The sequence below is a fragment of the Scomber scombrus genome, chromosome 9, assembly GCF_963691925.1.
Source record: "Scomber scombrus chromosome 9, fScoSco1.1, whole genome shotgun sequence".
NCBI lineage: Eukaryota > Metazoa > Chordata > Actinopteri > Scombriformes > Scombridae > Scomber > Scomber scombrus.
Window position 1 is genome coordinate 20264867 of NC_084978.1, and position 16259 is coordinate 20281125.

General features: G+C 36.8%; 1 protein-coding gene across 1 annotated transcript; it reads left to right on the plus strand.

The window, feature by feature from the left end:
- Positions 1-10238: 10238 nt before the first annotated feature.
- On the plus strand, positions 10239-13886 carry vma21 (vacuolar ATPase assembly factor VMA21). Its single transcript, XM_062425635.1, has 3 exons — positions 10239-10413; positions 10665-10774; positions 12791-13886. Exons 1-3 carry the CDS (start codon positions 10352-10354, stop codon positions 12928-12930), a joined length of 312 nt encoding a protein of 103 aa, XP_062281619.1. The 5' UTR covers positions 10239-10351; the 3' UTR covers positions 12931-13886.
- Positions 13887-16259: the final 2373 nt, after the last annotated feature.

Here is a 16259-nt window from a genome sequence, read left to right on the forward strand (position 1 = left end):
ATACTGTTTTACCCTTCAGTTTGTCTTCGGAGCAATGATGCCCTCACAAAAACACACTGGAAAATGTTTGTAAGCTCCAGTTTTAATTCAAGAAAAGTCAAGTATCAACCAGAGTGGGCTTTATGCGTTTATGGAAAAGGGCATACCTTGTTGTTTGTAGAATTGAATTTTTTTCATCGTTTTCAATCAATTCCTCTGGTAAACAAAACTGTCTTTTAACCATTTTCACTATTGCATGTATCAGCTTACTGGGCAAAAAAGTTAAAAGCCCCAAGTGTCCTCTCTAAGACCATGAATGAGTTAGAAATGGGAGAAATTACAAAAATGGGAAGAACAGACGATAAACAAAGCTAGCTTTCTTGTTTATTAAATGCCTGTGGGACATGATACGCATCAGGAGCCAGAGATGTAATTTTGTGATACTGCAAGTGTGCCCGAGCACATGTCACCCTAGCCAAGATGAGCTCTGACAGCCTCCCAGCATAGCTTCCACCCAGCAAACAAACTATGAGCGGTTCACCTCACAGGGAGATAATGTGACACATTCTTGATATGATGCACTGTTACTGGAGTATTAAAGAGATGACACATTTTCCATGTCTAATTCAATGATGTATACATATTCTTAACATATTTTAAATTTACTCTCAGATCCATTTTCTGAATTTTGCATTCTAGGCATTGCTGCAGCTAAGCTTGGATACTCTGCCTCATGTCTGACTAGAATTAAACCCTCAGTGGATGATTATAGATGCAAAAATGGGAATCTGAATCCATAATGGATCTTGGAAAAATAGACTCAAGCTATCTTACAGAGCCAGGCACTGTGAAGTTGCACAGCAGCAAAACAGGACAAAACCGTTCAATTGTGCTTGCAATCTTAAAAGTCAGTGTCCCTGATGTGGAAAGAAATAGCCCTCATGCCAGTGCAAGGTCAGCTACAGATGAGTGGCTAAAGGGGCTCAAGGGAAGATGACAGTGTCAGTTTAACCACACCAAAGAGTCACAGACTAATGGCAGGGTCATCCTCCTTCCTCCTTCTCTTACTTTCCACTATTCATTCCCTCCTTTCTGCTCTCTACCATTCCCTCTTTATCCTGCTCTCTCTTATGGGATCTTAAAGGACTAGTTTTGAGACTATTTGGGACATTAAGGCAAATGCTTCGCTTTCTTGCTTTAAATACAACTAGAACAGTCACCTTAGATTAATGGCGAAAATATCAAGCCTGACTCTGTCCTAATGTTTATGTCCAAGTGAAATTAAATAGCCTTTTTTGGCATACGTATCTGCTCTGTAAATGACTTGTATTGTGTTCTCTTTTCAGAAGAAAATCTGAAACCAAAGGGGAGAAATTTACTTCATGATGGTGCACCCTAATTTTACCGTTCCACCATCCATTTGGAGGACAGCAAATCAAATCTAGCATCAAACAGTAACATTCAATCATAGGCAGAGCAGACAGTCACACTGATAGCATCCTGCTACACAACACATAAGCTACAAATTCAACAACAAACAACTTTCCTGCTAAAGTATCCTTCTTATCTCAATTACAAACATGAACACACATCTTGTCCTTCACCTTACCTTGTTGAATGAGCTACCAAACTAAACATTTATGGGGGGAAAGTGCACCACTATCGTCAGTTAGCAGGCTAGCTAGCTGCCAAGCTCAACCAAGGTTCGACTCACCCTCCCCAGCCGGCCGAGACAAAAAAATTGCATTTTTGATTTCCCTAAAGATCTTGTTTCTTGATTGAATATAAAACTATTAACAATACACTACCAATAAAAAGTTTGGACAGTGTAGTTGTATGAATTTTATTTTATTTTTCCGCAAGAAAGCAAATATCAAACTAAAACTATCTGTAAACAATCATGCGTTTCAGACAATGTCCACTCTGACATAACCAAGTTGATATTTGAGGTGTACTTTTTTCTGTTTTAAAATTTATTTATTTATTTTACAAGTGCTGGATAACTCCTGTGATGTGGTAGACTGTGATAAAACTCATATTACTCAGCAGATTAATCAAAAGTAAAATCCAGAGTTCACTATGAGTAATTGAAATGACAATCCACCTTCACTGTCAGTCATTTCCCCTTTGATTTAATAGGAAGGGCAATAGCTTATGGATATATTTTTCTTCCAGTTATGTACTACAAGGACAGCATGATCTACATACGCATAGACATAGGTGGTTCTATCCATCTGTGACTTACACTCTCTCTCTTATAAGTGTTTTACAATATCTCTGGTTTCTCTCTGACATCATCTTCATATGCCTTCATTTTGGCTGCTACCAGGTAGGCTTTCTACAGCCAAGACACATCATAAATCCCCATGTACTGTCATATTTGAATGTTGGAGATTAATATCTTAATTGTCAGGCTGGTATCTTAATCAGGCAAGTATCATTTTTTATCAACATACCCGAGAGCAGTAGTGATTGGTGCAGTATCCACTTGAAGTCACTGGGTATTTACAGCCAAATCTGGACCAAGCACAGGAGGAGCAAGACATAAACTTGAAGTTGGCTGTGGACATGATACTCTACTCCCTCCACAACTGTGTTTTTACTTGCTTATTTTCTTCTCCTCCTCAGTGGTATGTGAACAGGCGAGGCCATGAAGAAACAAATTCTCATTATGCGGGAGATAAAGATTATTTACACAACAGCAGAAACTGTTGCCACAAATGTGGTTAACACAAAATGCAAGAGCAATGAGGCATTGTATGGCCTAATACATGACATGATGGTTTTTCAAAGCCAGCCGTAACTCCCTTTTTGCACTGAGGAATTTCTACAGCTCTTGCACATCATTGAATTTTACAGCAACAGGGTTTCATTGTTGGCCTGCTGCCACAATAGCAAGTCTCCTAATGGATTTGTGCATCAGGTTTAGCACTGCCTGTGTTCTCATGCATATGATGTGTTCCTACATGTCTCTATGGGCGGTCTCAATACAACCAGGAGGTTATAGGTGGACTGCTGTCCAGCTTGACACCCACCACTGCTGCTAGGATTATTAGTAATATTCTTGTTATCATTGTTGTTATTGGTGTTGCTGTGTTTCTCTGTGTCTCTTTCCTCTTTCCCCATTCTTTCTCTCTCAGCCCAACTGGTCAAGGCAACTGGTCACCTACCTAGAGTCTGGTGCTGCTTGAGGTGTCTCCCCCCTAAAGGGGAGTTTTTCCTTGCTGCTGTTGCTTGCTCATGGGGGAATGGTGGGTCTCTGTAGAATAAAGAGTATGGTCTAGAGCTGATCTGTGTGAAAAGTGCCCTGAGATAACTTCTGTGTTGATTTGATTATAAATAAAATTGACTTAACTTGACTTGACTCGACTCGTGGGTCCAAGGAAGCCAGTGACAGCAGGAAATGGGGATGTTGTAATGATTTTCATCAGATTTCTTGACTTTACTTATGGACTGAATCAAATTCCACAGATGGGAATTATAGAGTCATTTGTGAATGTGTAATTTTTCTACTTGACAAAGTGTTTCCATGCTCCGTGATTGCTGACAAGAACATCTAGTGTGCTGTGGTGCCAGTGGTAGAAGAGGCTCACATATCTTTTACTTAAGTAAATGTACCATTACAAACTGTGAAAATATTCCTTTACAAGTTTAAGTCATGCAAGCTGAATATACGTAGGACCAAAAGTCTACTCAAGACTACTCATTCCACAAAAAAATGTTGTTAATACAACTGATGCAACAATATGTTGTATTTTTTATTGTTGGTGTCTAGTGGTAGCTATCCAAAATACATTCAGTATCTTAAGTGTGGTGAGAAGACCCGAAAAGTCTGAAAGGAATATTTCTCTTTGGTGGACCAACTCGGATATCTGAAATGTGACAAGGGGCCCCGCACAGACACTGCTTTTGTGTAATGAGGTCACATACCAAATTGGTTGGAAACCACTGATTTGAAACAAAGCATTGTAATTCATAAGCTCCTTTTAAAAATCTTAATCTTTAAAGTAAATAAAATCTAAAGCTATTAAATAAATGTAGTGGAATAAAGTGTATAATATTTCCTTCTGAAAGTGTAGTGGAGTAGAAGTGTAAAGTAGCACAAACTGGAAACAATAAATATACAAATGCAGTACTAAATGTTTCCATTGCACGCTACCAAAAGAAAAATATTAGTCCATAAAACATGCTGACACGAATGAGTAACAATAAGCAGTTAAGCAGCAGTTATAAGTCTAGTGGATGACAATGGTAATGACAACATGAAACTATTTTTAAAGTGTTTATTCTTAGTTTCACTTTAAATGGAAACTTCATTCCACAAATAGCTCCCCTGTTATGATACTTTACATAATTTCTGAAAGACATTGTGCCACTTGGTCAAAACAACAGGTGAAGGTCCGGGTGTCTCATGTTAAACATAGAGTACTGGTGACGTGTGGAATGTAAGACATGTAGTTGGGGGAGTCCAGAAAGAGAGAGCCATAGGAAAAATTTCCAGAAGGTCAGATTTCAAGATCTGTGAGGAAGGGCATCATTGTGTTGAACATGCAATACAAGACCCAAAGACAAGAAGACACTGTAATTCCATTGCGAAGATTACTTTTATGAAACTCCTAGTTTATAAGCGGTTGTTCTATTAAAATCCATCATCCCACCATACCCAGGGTGAACATGTGCGGCCAGTGTGTGTATCAGTTTTGTCATCTGTGGTTTTGGTATATCCCCAAAGCTTATTGCAAAAAAACATTTAATTAATTGTGAGCTTTGCATCTGTTTCCAGAGAAAATAAAAATCCAGTGTATTGGATTTCATCTGGAATAATTACTGATGACCTGTTTATGAAAAGAGGCCATTGTTTATAATTATTCCTCACTCCAATGATTGGCCAAAGATATGCTACAATTAAAAAAAAGTTTTATTAAGAGTTATGGTTGCTGTGAGCAAGATTTGAGAAGTTAATATTAAGTATTACATGCTTTGGCTCCTAAAAGGTGTTTAAAGATTTTTTTGGCATAGATACCTTTATTGAGCAGTAAACAGACGGGTAACATGGCAGAGAGAGGGGGGTGTGACATGCAGCAAAGGACCTCCGGCCGGGATTCGAACCGGGGTCGGCTGCGTATGTGGCATGCACTCTGGCAACAACTCGACCACCTGCGCCCCTAGGTGTTTAATTTTGATCATTGGCTTGTTTTAAATTAGGTAAAGTGAAGTGAATTAATAATGAAGTTCATCTGATCTTTCATAAGTGATTCTTCATTTAAACTGAGAAAAATACAACTGCTATCCCTTAAAAACAACATTAATCAAATTCCATACATCCACAAAAAGCAGCCTGTTCTTTGATCTGATTATGTAATTTGTGAGGTACAGTTATTACAGTTTTATAAGAAAAGCTTGTTAACAAATATTATAGAAAGGTCTAAGTGTATTTAAACCAGCCACTGAAAAAAAATTACACTGATATGACAGAAAATTACATTCTGCCTTCATTCAAAGTCAGAGAAAGAATGAAAATGATTGTATTTAAAACTAAGCACTAAGGTCAACACACAAGCACATTTGAGGATGTCTATCTGTCTAAACTCTCCCCTGTTCTCCCTGTTTGTCTCCAAAGTGCAACATCCAGAGTGACAAAACAATAAAGGCACAAACTCAAATTTTAAAACTGTTTGTCCAGCAACAGATCTGAGAATATTATGTGCGACTGCAACCACTTTGTGCATCTGCAGAATCGGTGACGTCTGGGGTTTTTGTTGAGAAACTAATTGGGAGTGAAATTGCCACAGAAAGCAAAATGATTACTTTAAGCACACATCACTGGACTGTTCTTAGTGGGTCTGGCTGGTCCGTTTTGAGAGTCTTTTCAAATGAAATGTGTTTTGGGGAACCTGCTGAGCGTGGGGCCGGTGAGAACAAAGCCAACTGGAGCAGAAAGTGCCACTGCTTGACACTCAGCCAGGGGGACTTCAACCAGAAACACAGCCAGTGCACAGACACTAAATGTATATATGCAGCATGAAAAGGGCTAAATGGCTCTCAGTTACACCAGCAATTAAACAAGAAATAGTCTACGCTGTTGCATTATTCAGGAATGTAGGATGCACAAGCACATACTGTAAATGTGCACTGAGCCTGACAGCCACGGAGTACATTAAGGTCATGTGATGTTATTCTTCTTTGTGTCCATTTCCTTCAAAGATGAAACGCAAAGATATTTGAATGATGAATGCAAATACATCCGCTCTTCATTTCTATCCTTAGGGCTAGAATATGGGATTGAACAGAATTGAAAAATATTTTCTTTTCCCATGGGAAAAAGATTTTTAAAAATAAGTTCAATTAGTGTTGGATAAGATCTGTCTGCTTTCCTTACAAGTATAAACATATTATTACTGATACAGTACAGTCCATGATTCAAACTCTAAAAGTCACCCACTTCATCATTTTAAAGAAAATTCTAACCTTCTTATGCAGAAATTAAAACAACAATCTCTTGCATTTCTTTAGATTATTGTATTATAAACATGTAAATTCATTTTCTATTTCAGATAATGTGTTTACAATTGACCAAATCAGCTGTGATTATCAGAGCAGGGGAGTCTTGTGATACCACAAGACATAACATCGTATACACAATCAATCTACAAAAGATGCAGTGTCTAAACGACTAGAGAAAGAAATAGATATATACTTGAATGAATTAATATCCTGCATGAGACACTGAACTAAGCTTCAACAAAAGCACTATTGTTGTCCAATGCCTATCTCCAAATGTCAGTTTTTTATATTGACCAAAGGATAAAGTGTTCTCTTATGGGTTGAGAAAATACTCTTAAGCTAAACAAACCATCAACAACTCTTTCACAGAAATGCACATCGTAAATCCAAAAGTAGATTGTTTTACTAGGTTAGATACCAGATTTTTACAGGGGCAGCAACAACACGTATTATTGTCATACATGTTGTCATACTAATGAAGCTTTGTTGCTGTTCACACAGTCAGTTTTGTGCTGATACAAAATAACCCCAACACACTCTTTATTACATTTAGAAAGAGTTCAACATTTTGAGCCCAAATTGGCTCTTCATTACGTAGAGAGGCATGTAACAGAGTTAGATGTGTGTCATTGAATAAAAAGTCTTCTCTCCTGTGTATGTGGTTACAAACAGGTAGTTGGTACACTTCTCTGAGCCAGTGTCTCTGACAAGCCAAAAATAACCATTGTTCGCTCAAGCTGAATTGCAGTATCAAACACACTGGAAAAAACAATGTTCTTCCAGTTAGTCTGCTTAAGGCAAGAAACAAAGCTATAAAGTTAATAAAGTGCCCTCAGAAGAATTGCATTCAACATACTGTGCTGACACCTCTGGAAAAATGCTGTGGCGTTTACTTTTGTAACAATGTAACCTGTGTGACATCTTAACCTGGATTATGACATGACTGACACTTATGGATTATGTGTGTATGTGTGTATGTGTTCCTGTTCTTTTCTTAATATCTCAGTTATCTACCGGTTTGGTCCTTTAAGAGGTGAAATCGAGATACATTTTGGAGGATGTAGAATGACTCTACATAACAAGTTACCTGATATTATAGGCAAAATGTTATAAAAATGTCAAATTTGCAAATTTTCAATTAGGAATTGGCTCCAATTTATGAGCACACAGCAACTGGTTTTGGTTGGTTCAGTGTAAAAAATCAAAGGCATAATGAGAGGAACTCTGTATTAAAGAGCCGTATGTTTCACCCCAGGGTGGAACTGAGCCCTCAGTGTGTGTGCTGCTCACACATAGACAGTGAACCAGGTGAAGAACTGGAGGTGACTAACTACACTCATTATGTTACTGTAAGTGCAATAAAAGATACCAGAGTAAAAAACGAAGACGAGTAATTTAATTTAATCTGTCCAGAGGATGGATAGATAGTGGGTGACGGTTGGGGGGGCACGGACCAAATATTTATTGAATTAAAATGTGCTATATTGGGATAGATATCATTACTGGGATATGAAATGACTGATATTGTGATGTGGGATTTTGGTCATATTGCCCAGCCCTAGTTGGTATAAACTTAAGTTATTGACATATTTTGTTCTTTATTCGTAGCCAAAAATATTTGTAGCCCTCTCTATCATTAAAGTTGTCCATCCCTGATCTAATATAAACAGTGGTTCAGAGTGACTAAATTATTAAATATATTAAATAATAAGCATTTACTAAAATACTGTAGTTAAAAATAATTTTCTACCACTTTATGCCTCTACTTCACTACATTTTAGAGACAAATATCATACAGTAGGCCTATCATATATATACTTCTTCATGATTAAGATTTAATATACGAAATATGATCAATTAAAGAAATTATTATGCAATGGGACTATTTCTCTGTATTCAAAACAGTACAAATGACCTCACCTTGACAAGCTACAACATTAAAATCCTGATGCATTCGTGCTTCAGTAATAATGATCCAAAAACAAAGAACATTAAAGGACAGGTTCACAGTTTTTCAAGTTGGTCTATAAACAATAGTCAGGTGCCCAAATGAACATTATTACAAGGGTTTTTTTTCTTGCTGTAATCTTTGCTAAATTTCATACTAATCATTAGATCCACTCCAAATGTGGCTACACTGTAAGTGATGAGGGACAAAATCCACAGTCCTTGTTTTGATTTGAACAAATAAAATAAAATAAAAATGTAAAGATTTCCTGAAGAATATATTAGGCTTCAGATGCCTGAGTTAGTCAAATAAAATGGATATCTTTAACAGTTACTCTTTTCAGTAGTGGTGTAGTCGGTGTTTTTTTCCTAATGCATTTGACACTTAAAAGACAGTAACTTTGAAAGATATAGACTTAATTTGACTAATTTGAATAACTGACACCTCATATGTGCTTCAAGTAAACTCTTAAATATATTTTTGCACAGAAGAAGAAGAAGAAGAAGAAGGGCTGTGGATTTTGTCTCCCATCACTCACACTGAAAGGGATCTCTTAGTGACCAGTATGAATAGGAGGAATAATGACAACACAAAGTCTGTGTCAGTGTTAATGTAGGCACCTGACTATTGTTTTGGGAAAGACCCTAACAAACTGTGAACCTGTCCTTTAATATAACTTTAAAATTGGGTCAATCCATGCTTTGCACTTATCATACTTTAAGTACATTTTGCTGATAATAACTCTGTCCTTTTGCTAAAGTAAGACTTTGATTACTTGTAACTGGGCATTCTTACATTGTTTTCTTGATATTTTTAGAGAAAAGATCCGAATACTTCCTCTGTCAGTGGGTATAAAATGGTACATTACAGGCAATTCTTACAGAACACACCACAAACACATTGTTTGACAATGTGGCATTGTTAATCACTTGTCCAATACTTAACTGACATAAACTACTGTGATAAACACTACACTTCCTTCTCATTTGTATTCCATATGTTACTGGTTCCATGAAGATCACAAAAAAGTAGTACTACCGCAATCTAAATCATTCAATTCAATGAATTCAAAAAGTATACAGTATCTCCTGGTATTGATTTAAACTGTCAACTTCACTTTGCTCTATTTTGCCAAGACATAACTCCATAAGACTTGGAAGAATGACCAGAGCTATTACAAATTAATTGAACCCTATACCAACTTTTAATAACAACTATGGTTTAAGATAATTTTTCTGCACGTATGCTAAAAATTGGAAGACAAAAAAAAATCCCATGTCCCATCACAAATTCTCCCTCCTTTTTACAAATTAAATTCATCTGAATCAAAATTGTAACCACTAACATCTCTGTGTAACTTATCTGATATGTAAAATGTGTTCATTCTTGTTGTTTTTTGCTTGCTTTTGCAACCCATATATGTCAAGAATATTCTTTATCTAACTTGTTAACTTTCATCATCTGCCTGCATGTTTCATGTTTTGTATTTTGTATGTTTTTTATTGCTTTTTGTCCTCATTTTGGAAAATAGTTTTTAAAATGAGTAGGCAGATAATGTTTTTTTTCATTGCTCTGCAGTTTGTTTTAATCATTTTAATATATTTTTCCTGTTAAAAAAAATGAGAAATGAAATGAAAAATGAAACTCAGTGCTCATATTTCATCCAAAAGAAAAACACCCTCTATGTCTTCAGCACAAAAGCTGGTTTGACTAATTATTAATAATAATAATATAATAATTGTCCCTAAAGTCTGGTATCGCGAGAGTATGGGCGTCATAACTCGTCATGTGACGGCCCCGTGACCCTAAGCGGAAGAAGGGATTTCAACAGTGACAACACAACACAGAGCGTAGACGCTAATTTTAAGTGGTAATATTTCCCATTTTCTAATCTTCATCTCGTCGCCCGTCTACACAGCTATGGACGGATCTGTCAGAGGCTCTTCAGACGCCGCCGCCGGCCCGCCGCCTTATTTCAGAGGGTGAGAAAACGACCACTTACCTCTAATGGACAGCTAACAGTAGCTAGCTAGCTTTTTAGCGAGTTTATTGAAGTGACGACTAGCCTCAAAAACGTCCCTTCAAACTGTTAGTTTAGGTGCAGAACATGTGCCGACCTTTACAAAGTACTTTTATTGAATGTGGTGTGATCTCGAAAGCCAGCATCAATCATCGCCAGGGAAATCCCGACATGAACAGTAAGGTAGCTGTTGTCTGATTGTTTTCCATGCAGGAATGAAAGCTCCATGGTTTCAGCCCTCAAGACACTGCTGTTCTTTACTATCCTGATGGTCACGCTGCCCATCGGACTGTACTTTGCATCAAAGTCGTACATCTTTGAGGGTAAGTTGAGGCTTGTAACACTATCTTGATTGTGTTGTTTAGTTCCACTGATTTGGATGGAAGAAATGCTCTGCCACAAACTGCCCTCTGGACTTTTTATTAGAGAGTTTAAAAAAAAAAAAATCGAATAAGGATGTTAATTATAACTGCATAAAAAAACTAACTTGCTTTTAGTGCCACAGCAATTTCTGACTTTAAAGGGGTCGTCTCATGCACATTTACAGTTATATATCTTAGGGCCCATGACGATACTGATATTAGTGAGTAAACAATTCCAATATCAATATATTGGCTTATAATCTTATAGAATATGTACATAAAACACACAGTTTTTGCAATGTGGTTATCAAACACTTGTGACAAAGATATTTAATGGAGGTAGGATATTTTACAGTTAGACTATAAACGTTATTGTACATAATGGGAATTTGTTAATTATAAATTCCTATAAATAATGAAACATATGTACGTATATACTGAACTTGAATTAAGAAAAAGGATCAAATACACATAAAATGCTGCATATATAACTTTGAAAAAAATATTGGTGCTGTTACGACCCTTCCCTTTCTGCTCGCCATCATGCAGCTGATTACTTCCTGCAGGAGTTGGCAGTCAGGGAGGGTCATTAGGGCAAGGTGCTGACACCTGGCTAGGCCTCTACCAAGGTGATAAATGCCAGCCTGGTCTATACAATAATAATAATAATAATAATGATAATGATAACTTTATTTATATAGCACCTTTGAAAACAAAGTTTACAAAGTGCTTTGACAGACAAAGCAAAAGCAGCACAATACAAAGCAAAAGCAGTACAGTAAATATAATAGTGTAAAATAAAATGAAATAAAAGACAGCAGCAATAAACAAACAAACAAATGACATCACATAAAAGCTAGTGTGTAGAAATGAAATGGAATATCTTTTCATAATTTTAGTGTTTTAAAAAAGAAAATACACATTTATGTTATACTGACTCTTCATGCAACACAGTTCAGTTTAAACCGACAGTTCAGTCAACAAATTATGAAACAACCTATAGTAGTAGGATTTCACTGCTATTTCTCATTCCTTACTCCAAATGTCAATTTCTCAACTAAATCTGGACACGTTCAAGCCGAAATCCGAATCCAAAATGTATGGACAAACAACACATCGAAAAACCATAGCAACAAAGGATGCAGAACAGGTGACCATTTGTGGGCATTTGAAGGTAGAAAAGACTGTGACAAGCAGTGTTCATAGCAGGTTGAAGACTTTTGATTTGCAGGGAGCTTTTGAAACTCTAACCATGTTATCCAACATTGTAACAATATAAAGATAGCAGATTACCTCAAATAAAAAATAATTTCAAAGAGTTTCACATAGTTTATTATATGTTAAAATGAGCACTGGTACTGGAATTGAATTAGTTCATCCCTACCTACTGCTGGACACTTCACCAAATCATGCTACTAAATTGTTGCAGACCTACCATTGGCATTACTGCACTACAATTGTTGGTAGTGAATTGGACAACACAAATGTCAATACAAATACTTGTTTGTTTCTCACACATCAGCCGATAGTATGACAGGCTTATTTATCTGAAAGGCTTTATTAGTAACTGCAAGGCAAAAAGATGTTTTACAGTTGTCTTACAATCATTCTCGATGCAACTTTCTTTGTAACATTCAGGAAAGAAGCCACTACAGGGTACTGTTTTTATTGATCAATAGCCTGTTTGTGGCTCCTCCAGTGAGAGATTCTGCTGCTTTATCACATTTTATGTGAAAAGCCTGTGAATCCAAGACTCATTTATAAACAGCTTTGAAAACTGCCTGACTGTTATCAAATTTTCACCATCTCACTGTATATAAAATCTTATTGCCCAGCCCATTTTCATTTTTCAAATATGACAAGTTTTAAATTTGATTCAATGGAAGTACTTGGTATTATGGTTACTATGCACTCTCTAGACTGTATTATCCAGCTGCGTGTCATCACTGTTAACTGTCCTCCACTTCCTTTCCCCAGGTTCGATGAAGATGTCAAGCTCTGACAGCTACTTCTATGCCGCCATTGTCGCCGTGCTCGCTGTGCATGTGGTTTTGGCGTTGTTTGTGTATGTGGCGTGGAATGAAGGCACGCCTAAAGGGAAGGGCAAACACGATTAAAGTATGTCCTTATCAGCTCATAAGACCAGAGGAGATGGACGGACGGACACGGGGATGGATCCACAGCTCCCCCCACCATAAACACGGTACCATCTACCAACCAGACAGTTAGGCGATCTGGTTTGCGCTTAAGCTTTAACTCAGGGTTAAAGCCTGAAACTACTGTATACTCCCTGGCATGGGGGCACAGAGACTGTTGGGTGTCCTTTTTTTCACCAGCCCCAGCAGGCATGCCTTTGTGACTTTTTGTTCTCTGAAAATGTTACTTTTGTTGACAGAGGACAGCCCCTATTTTAAGAGGCTTTGTTATAAGCTGTCATTCGGCTAAGTGCTGTAAGTCCCTTCACAGTAAAGAGTTTGCAATGTAGGAAAACATCTTGGATTGTGGATGTTGTGTGGGCGCGGGCACACACACACACACACACACACACACACACACACACACACACACACACACACACAAATCCATACAAATACTACTTCATTTGTATTTGTATTAAGGATTGCAAAAAAGCTCTACATCGATTCTCTCATAATTTGTTGCACTGACTTGATTTTTCTGTCCTCAAATTAAAATGACAAATATTTATATGCATACATTTTCAGATTAATCTTAACTTCAGTACAAACCCACAGTGTTTAATTTTCATGCCAGATTAATGGAGAGTAGATATTGTATTTTTCAACATTCGTCATTATGTCTCGTCTTTAAAATAATCTGATTCATCAGTTTGTCCTTGTAAGTAGTGTTTTTTGTTTGTTTGTTTGTTTGAAAGTGTTTGTGTACTGTAGTTGTGATGTTTCAGAACTTTGTATTAGGGAATAATTAGGTTGCAAGGTCAAATTATGTTCAAAGAAATGCTTTGTATTGAAGATGTTTGGTGATTTGAAGATGTAGATGTCTGTGGTGGAGATGAGAATGATGACTTGCTCAAATAAACTTGTAAACATTTTAACCTTTGCAGTTGTTTGACATATTTTCAACAGCTTTGTGCTTTTGTTGTCTCACTAGAACAAAATACAAATTTACATTTTCAAAAAATAACTTGCATCACTTGCAATAGATTTTTATGAAGCCTCTCACATTTAAAACATTCATGTGGTTTAAAATCTGAGTTTCAATCTATGAGACTGATGACTATTTTTTTTATAAATGAGGTATGTGAGTTTGATAAACAAGCTGTACCACACAAGAGGCCATGACTTCCTCTACCATCTGTTGTGTAAGGCACACCAAACCAATACATGTGCACAGATGCATGCCTTCATTTACTTACCGGGTTTTCCTTTTTTTCCCTGAGTAATGTGAGCTTATGCAAAGTCAAATTCAGAGCTTCTATTGAAAACAGGCTGTATGTGTATTTGAGAGCACAGACAGATTTATTATGGTGTTTATACAGAAGGCAAATTCAACTGTCATAACTGAAACATGTCCGATATGCAATAATAAAATGCTAAGGTGAAAAATGTTAATTACCTAATTCATCCTCCTTCAATGCAGAATGCACAGCAAGGCATTTTAATGGGAGAAACGTTTTATACTGCATGTGTAGAACAACAACCCTGATTTCTCCCAGGTCTGATAGAGATTACAGTGAAAAAAATCAAGTCACCACAACAACACACGCTTTCTCTTAAGTCTGCGGAGAATTTCAGCTGTCACATGGTGGCAGCAAACAGTCAGACTGTTCCCACCATACAGACAACACAAGACATAAACTGACAGATGCCAGGTCATAATGACATTTTCTGCCCCAGAAACCATGTCAGCAGTTGATTTCCATCCTTTTTTCTCTGTGCTGTGGCTCATGCACTATATTCCACAGGGTTTGGTGTTGGGCTGTGTGCAGTCTGCATTGAGTTTAACAAGGCTGGTGTTGGTGATGAGGTGACAGGCCTGCAAGCAATCAGACTCATTCAGTCAGCAAACATCAGAAGCCCTATTTTCCTTTTGGCTGATATTTCACAAACGTGCCCTTGCAGCCACACAAAGTTGGTGCAAGGGTAAGCTTTGCTTCTGGCTGTTTGTCATTTATCACACATTAGCAGGTTGGGTGCAGAGTGCCAGTTTGATGAAAAACAGGCCAGAGATCACTGAACACTTAGTTGAATCAGAGATTAAATACACACTACAATGTTCCTCAAGGATTTTATTCTGCCTGTCCCACAATGCACATTTAATCCACATTTACCTACATTTTATCCTACTTGAACAGATTAGAAAGATACATAGGAATACTTAAAAATATCTGTTTAATGTTTTATGTACAATGTGCTAGTAAAATGAAGAAAATTCTTTTGATTCATTATGAAGCATAAATCCATGTTCTTCGTCCAGCAGATGGCGTGCCCAGCTGCTACAACCCACATACATTACAAGCAGCATGTCAGTGTTTAAGTAAAAGTAAAGGGAGAGGGCAGTAGAGGACTGTGCTACAGCTGGTGACAAAATCACATTAAGCATCACACCACAGGGAACAGACAGAAAAATTATAAAATAACTCATCTGGACACATGCAATTATATCCACCATTAAACATAACCAAGGCAGCGGTTTATTGTGTTAGTCCGAGCTTTTATTTCCCATGAAACTCTGCTCAGGTGCTTTTGAAATGATAATTACTGGAGTTGCTTCAGCAGTGCAGAAACAACAGCACTGGGAGTATTTTTAGCCCAAACATATACAAAAGACTAGCATACAGTAAATAGGATGCCATAATTCTGGCAATTGCTAATTCCACTTCTTTTATTTTATTTAGCCTGTTATAATATGTTATATGTTTATGCTAATGTTTGCTGGTGGTAACAATACATTAAGGTCTGAAGTTTAGTTTTAAATTAAAGTACACCATCTTAATTTCTTTGTATACTTTTCATGGTAAAATGAATTTGACCAATTCAATAGTATTATATTATGTTGAGATATTGTTGGGAGGGTGTTGTAATTTTTCTCTTGGGTGGATCCAAAGAAAGTACTCATAACACTGGGGAGGGCTTTCTGTTTTTAAAAAAGTGAAACATAATAAACAATGCATTAATCATTTTTACTCAGTCCCTTAAATGAACCACACTGAAATCACAATGCTTAGTGTAGTTTTGCAATTAATATCACTTTCTGAACTAATCAGTACTAAAGCCATCACCAATCAAACTGTATTTATAAATGATACTTTTTATACAAAAAGCATTAAGTAGTCCATGTCATCTAACCTAAACAGTTCACAGACTTTGTTGTGTGATTCAGTCAAACTTGAAATCTGATTTGAATTATAATCTCTATGGTAGTCTCCCATGCTCATGTAACAGTTTTGACTTTTATAGATAAATGT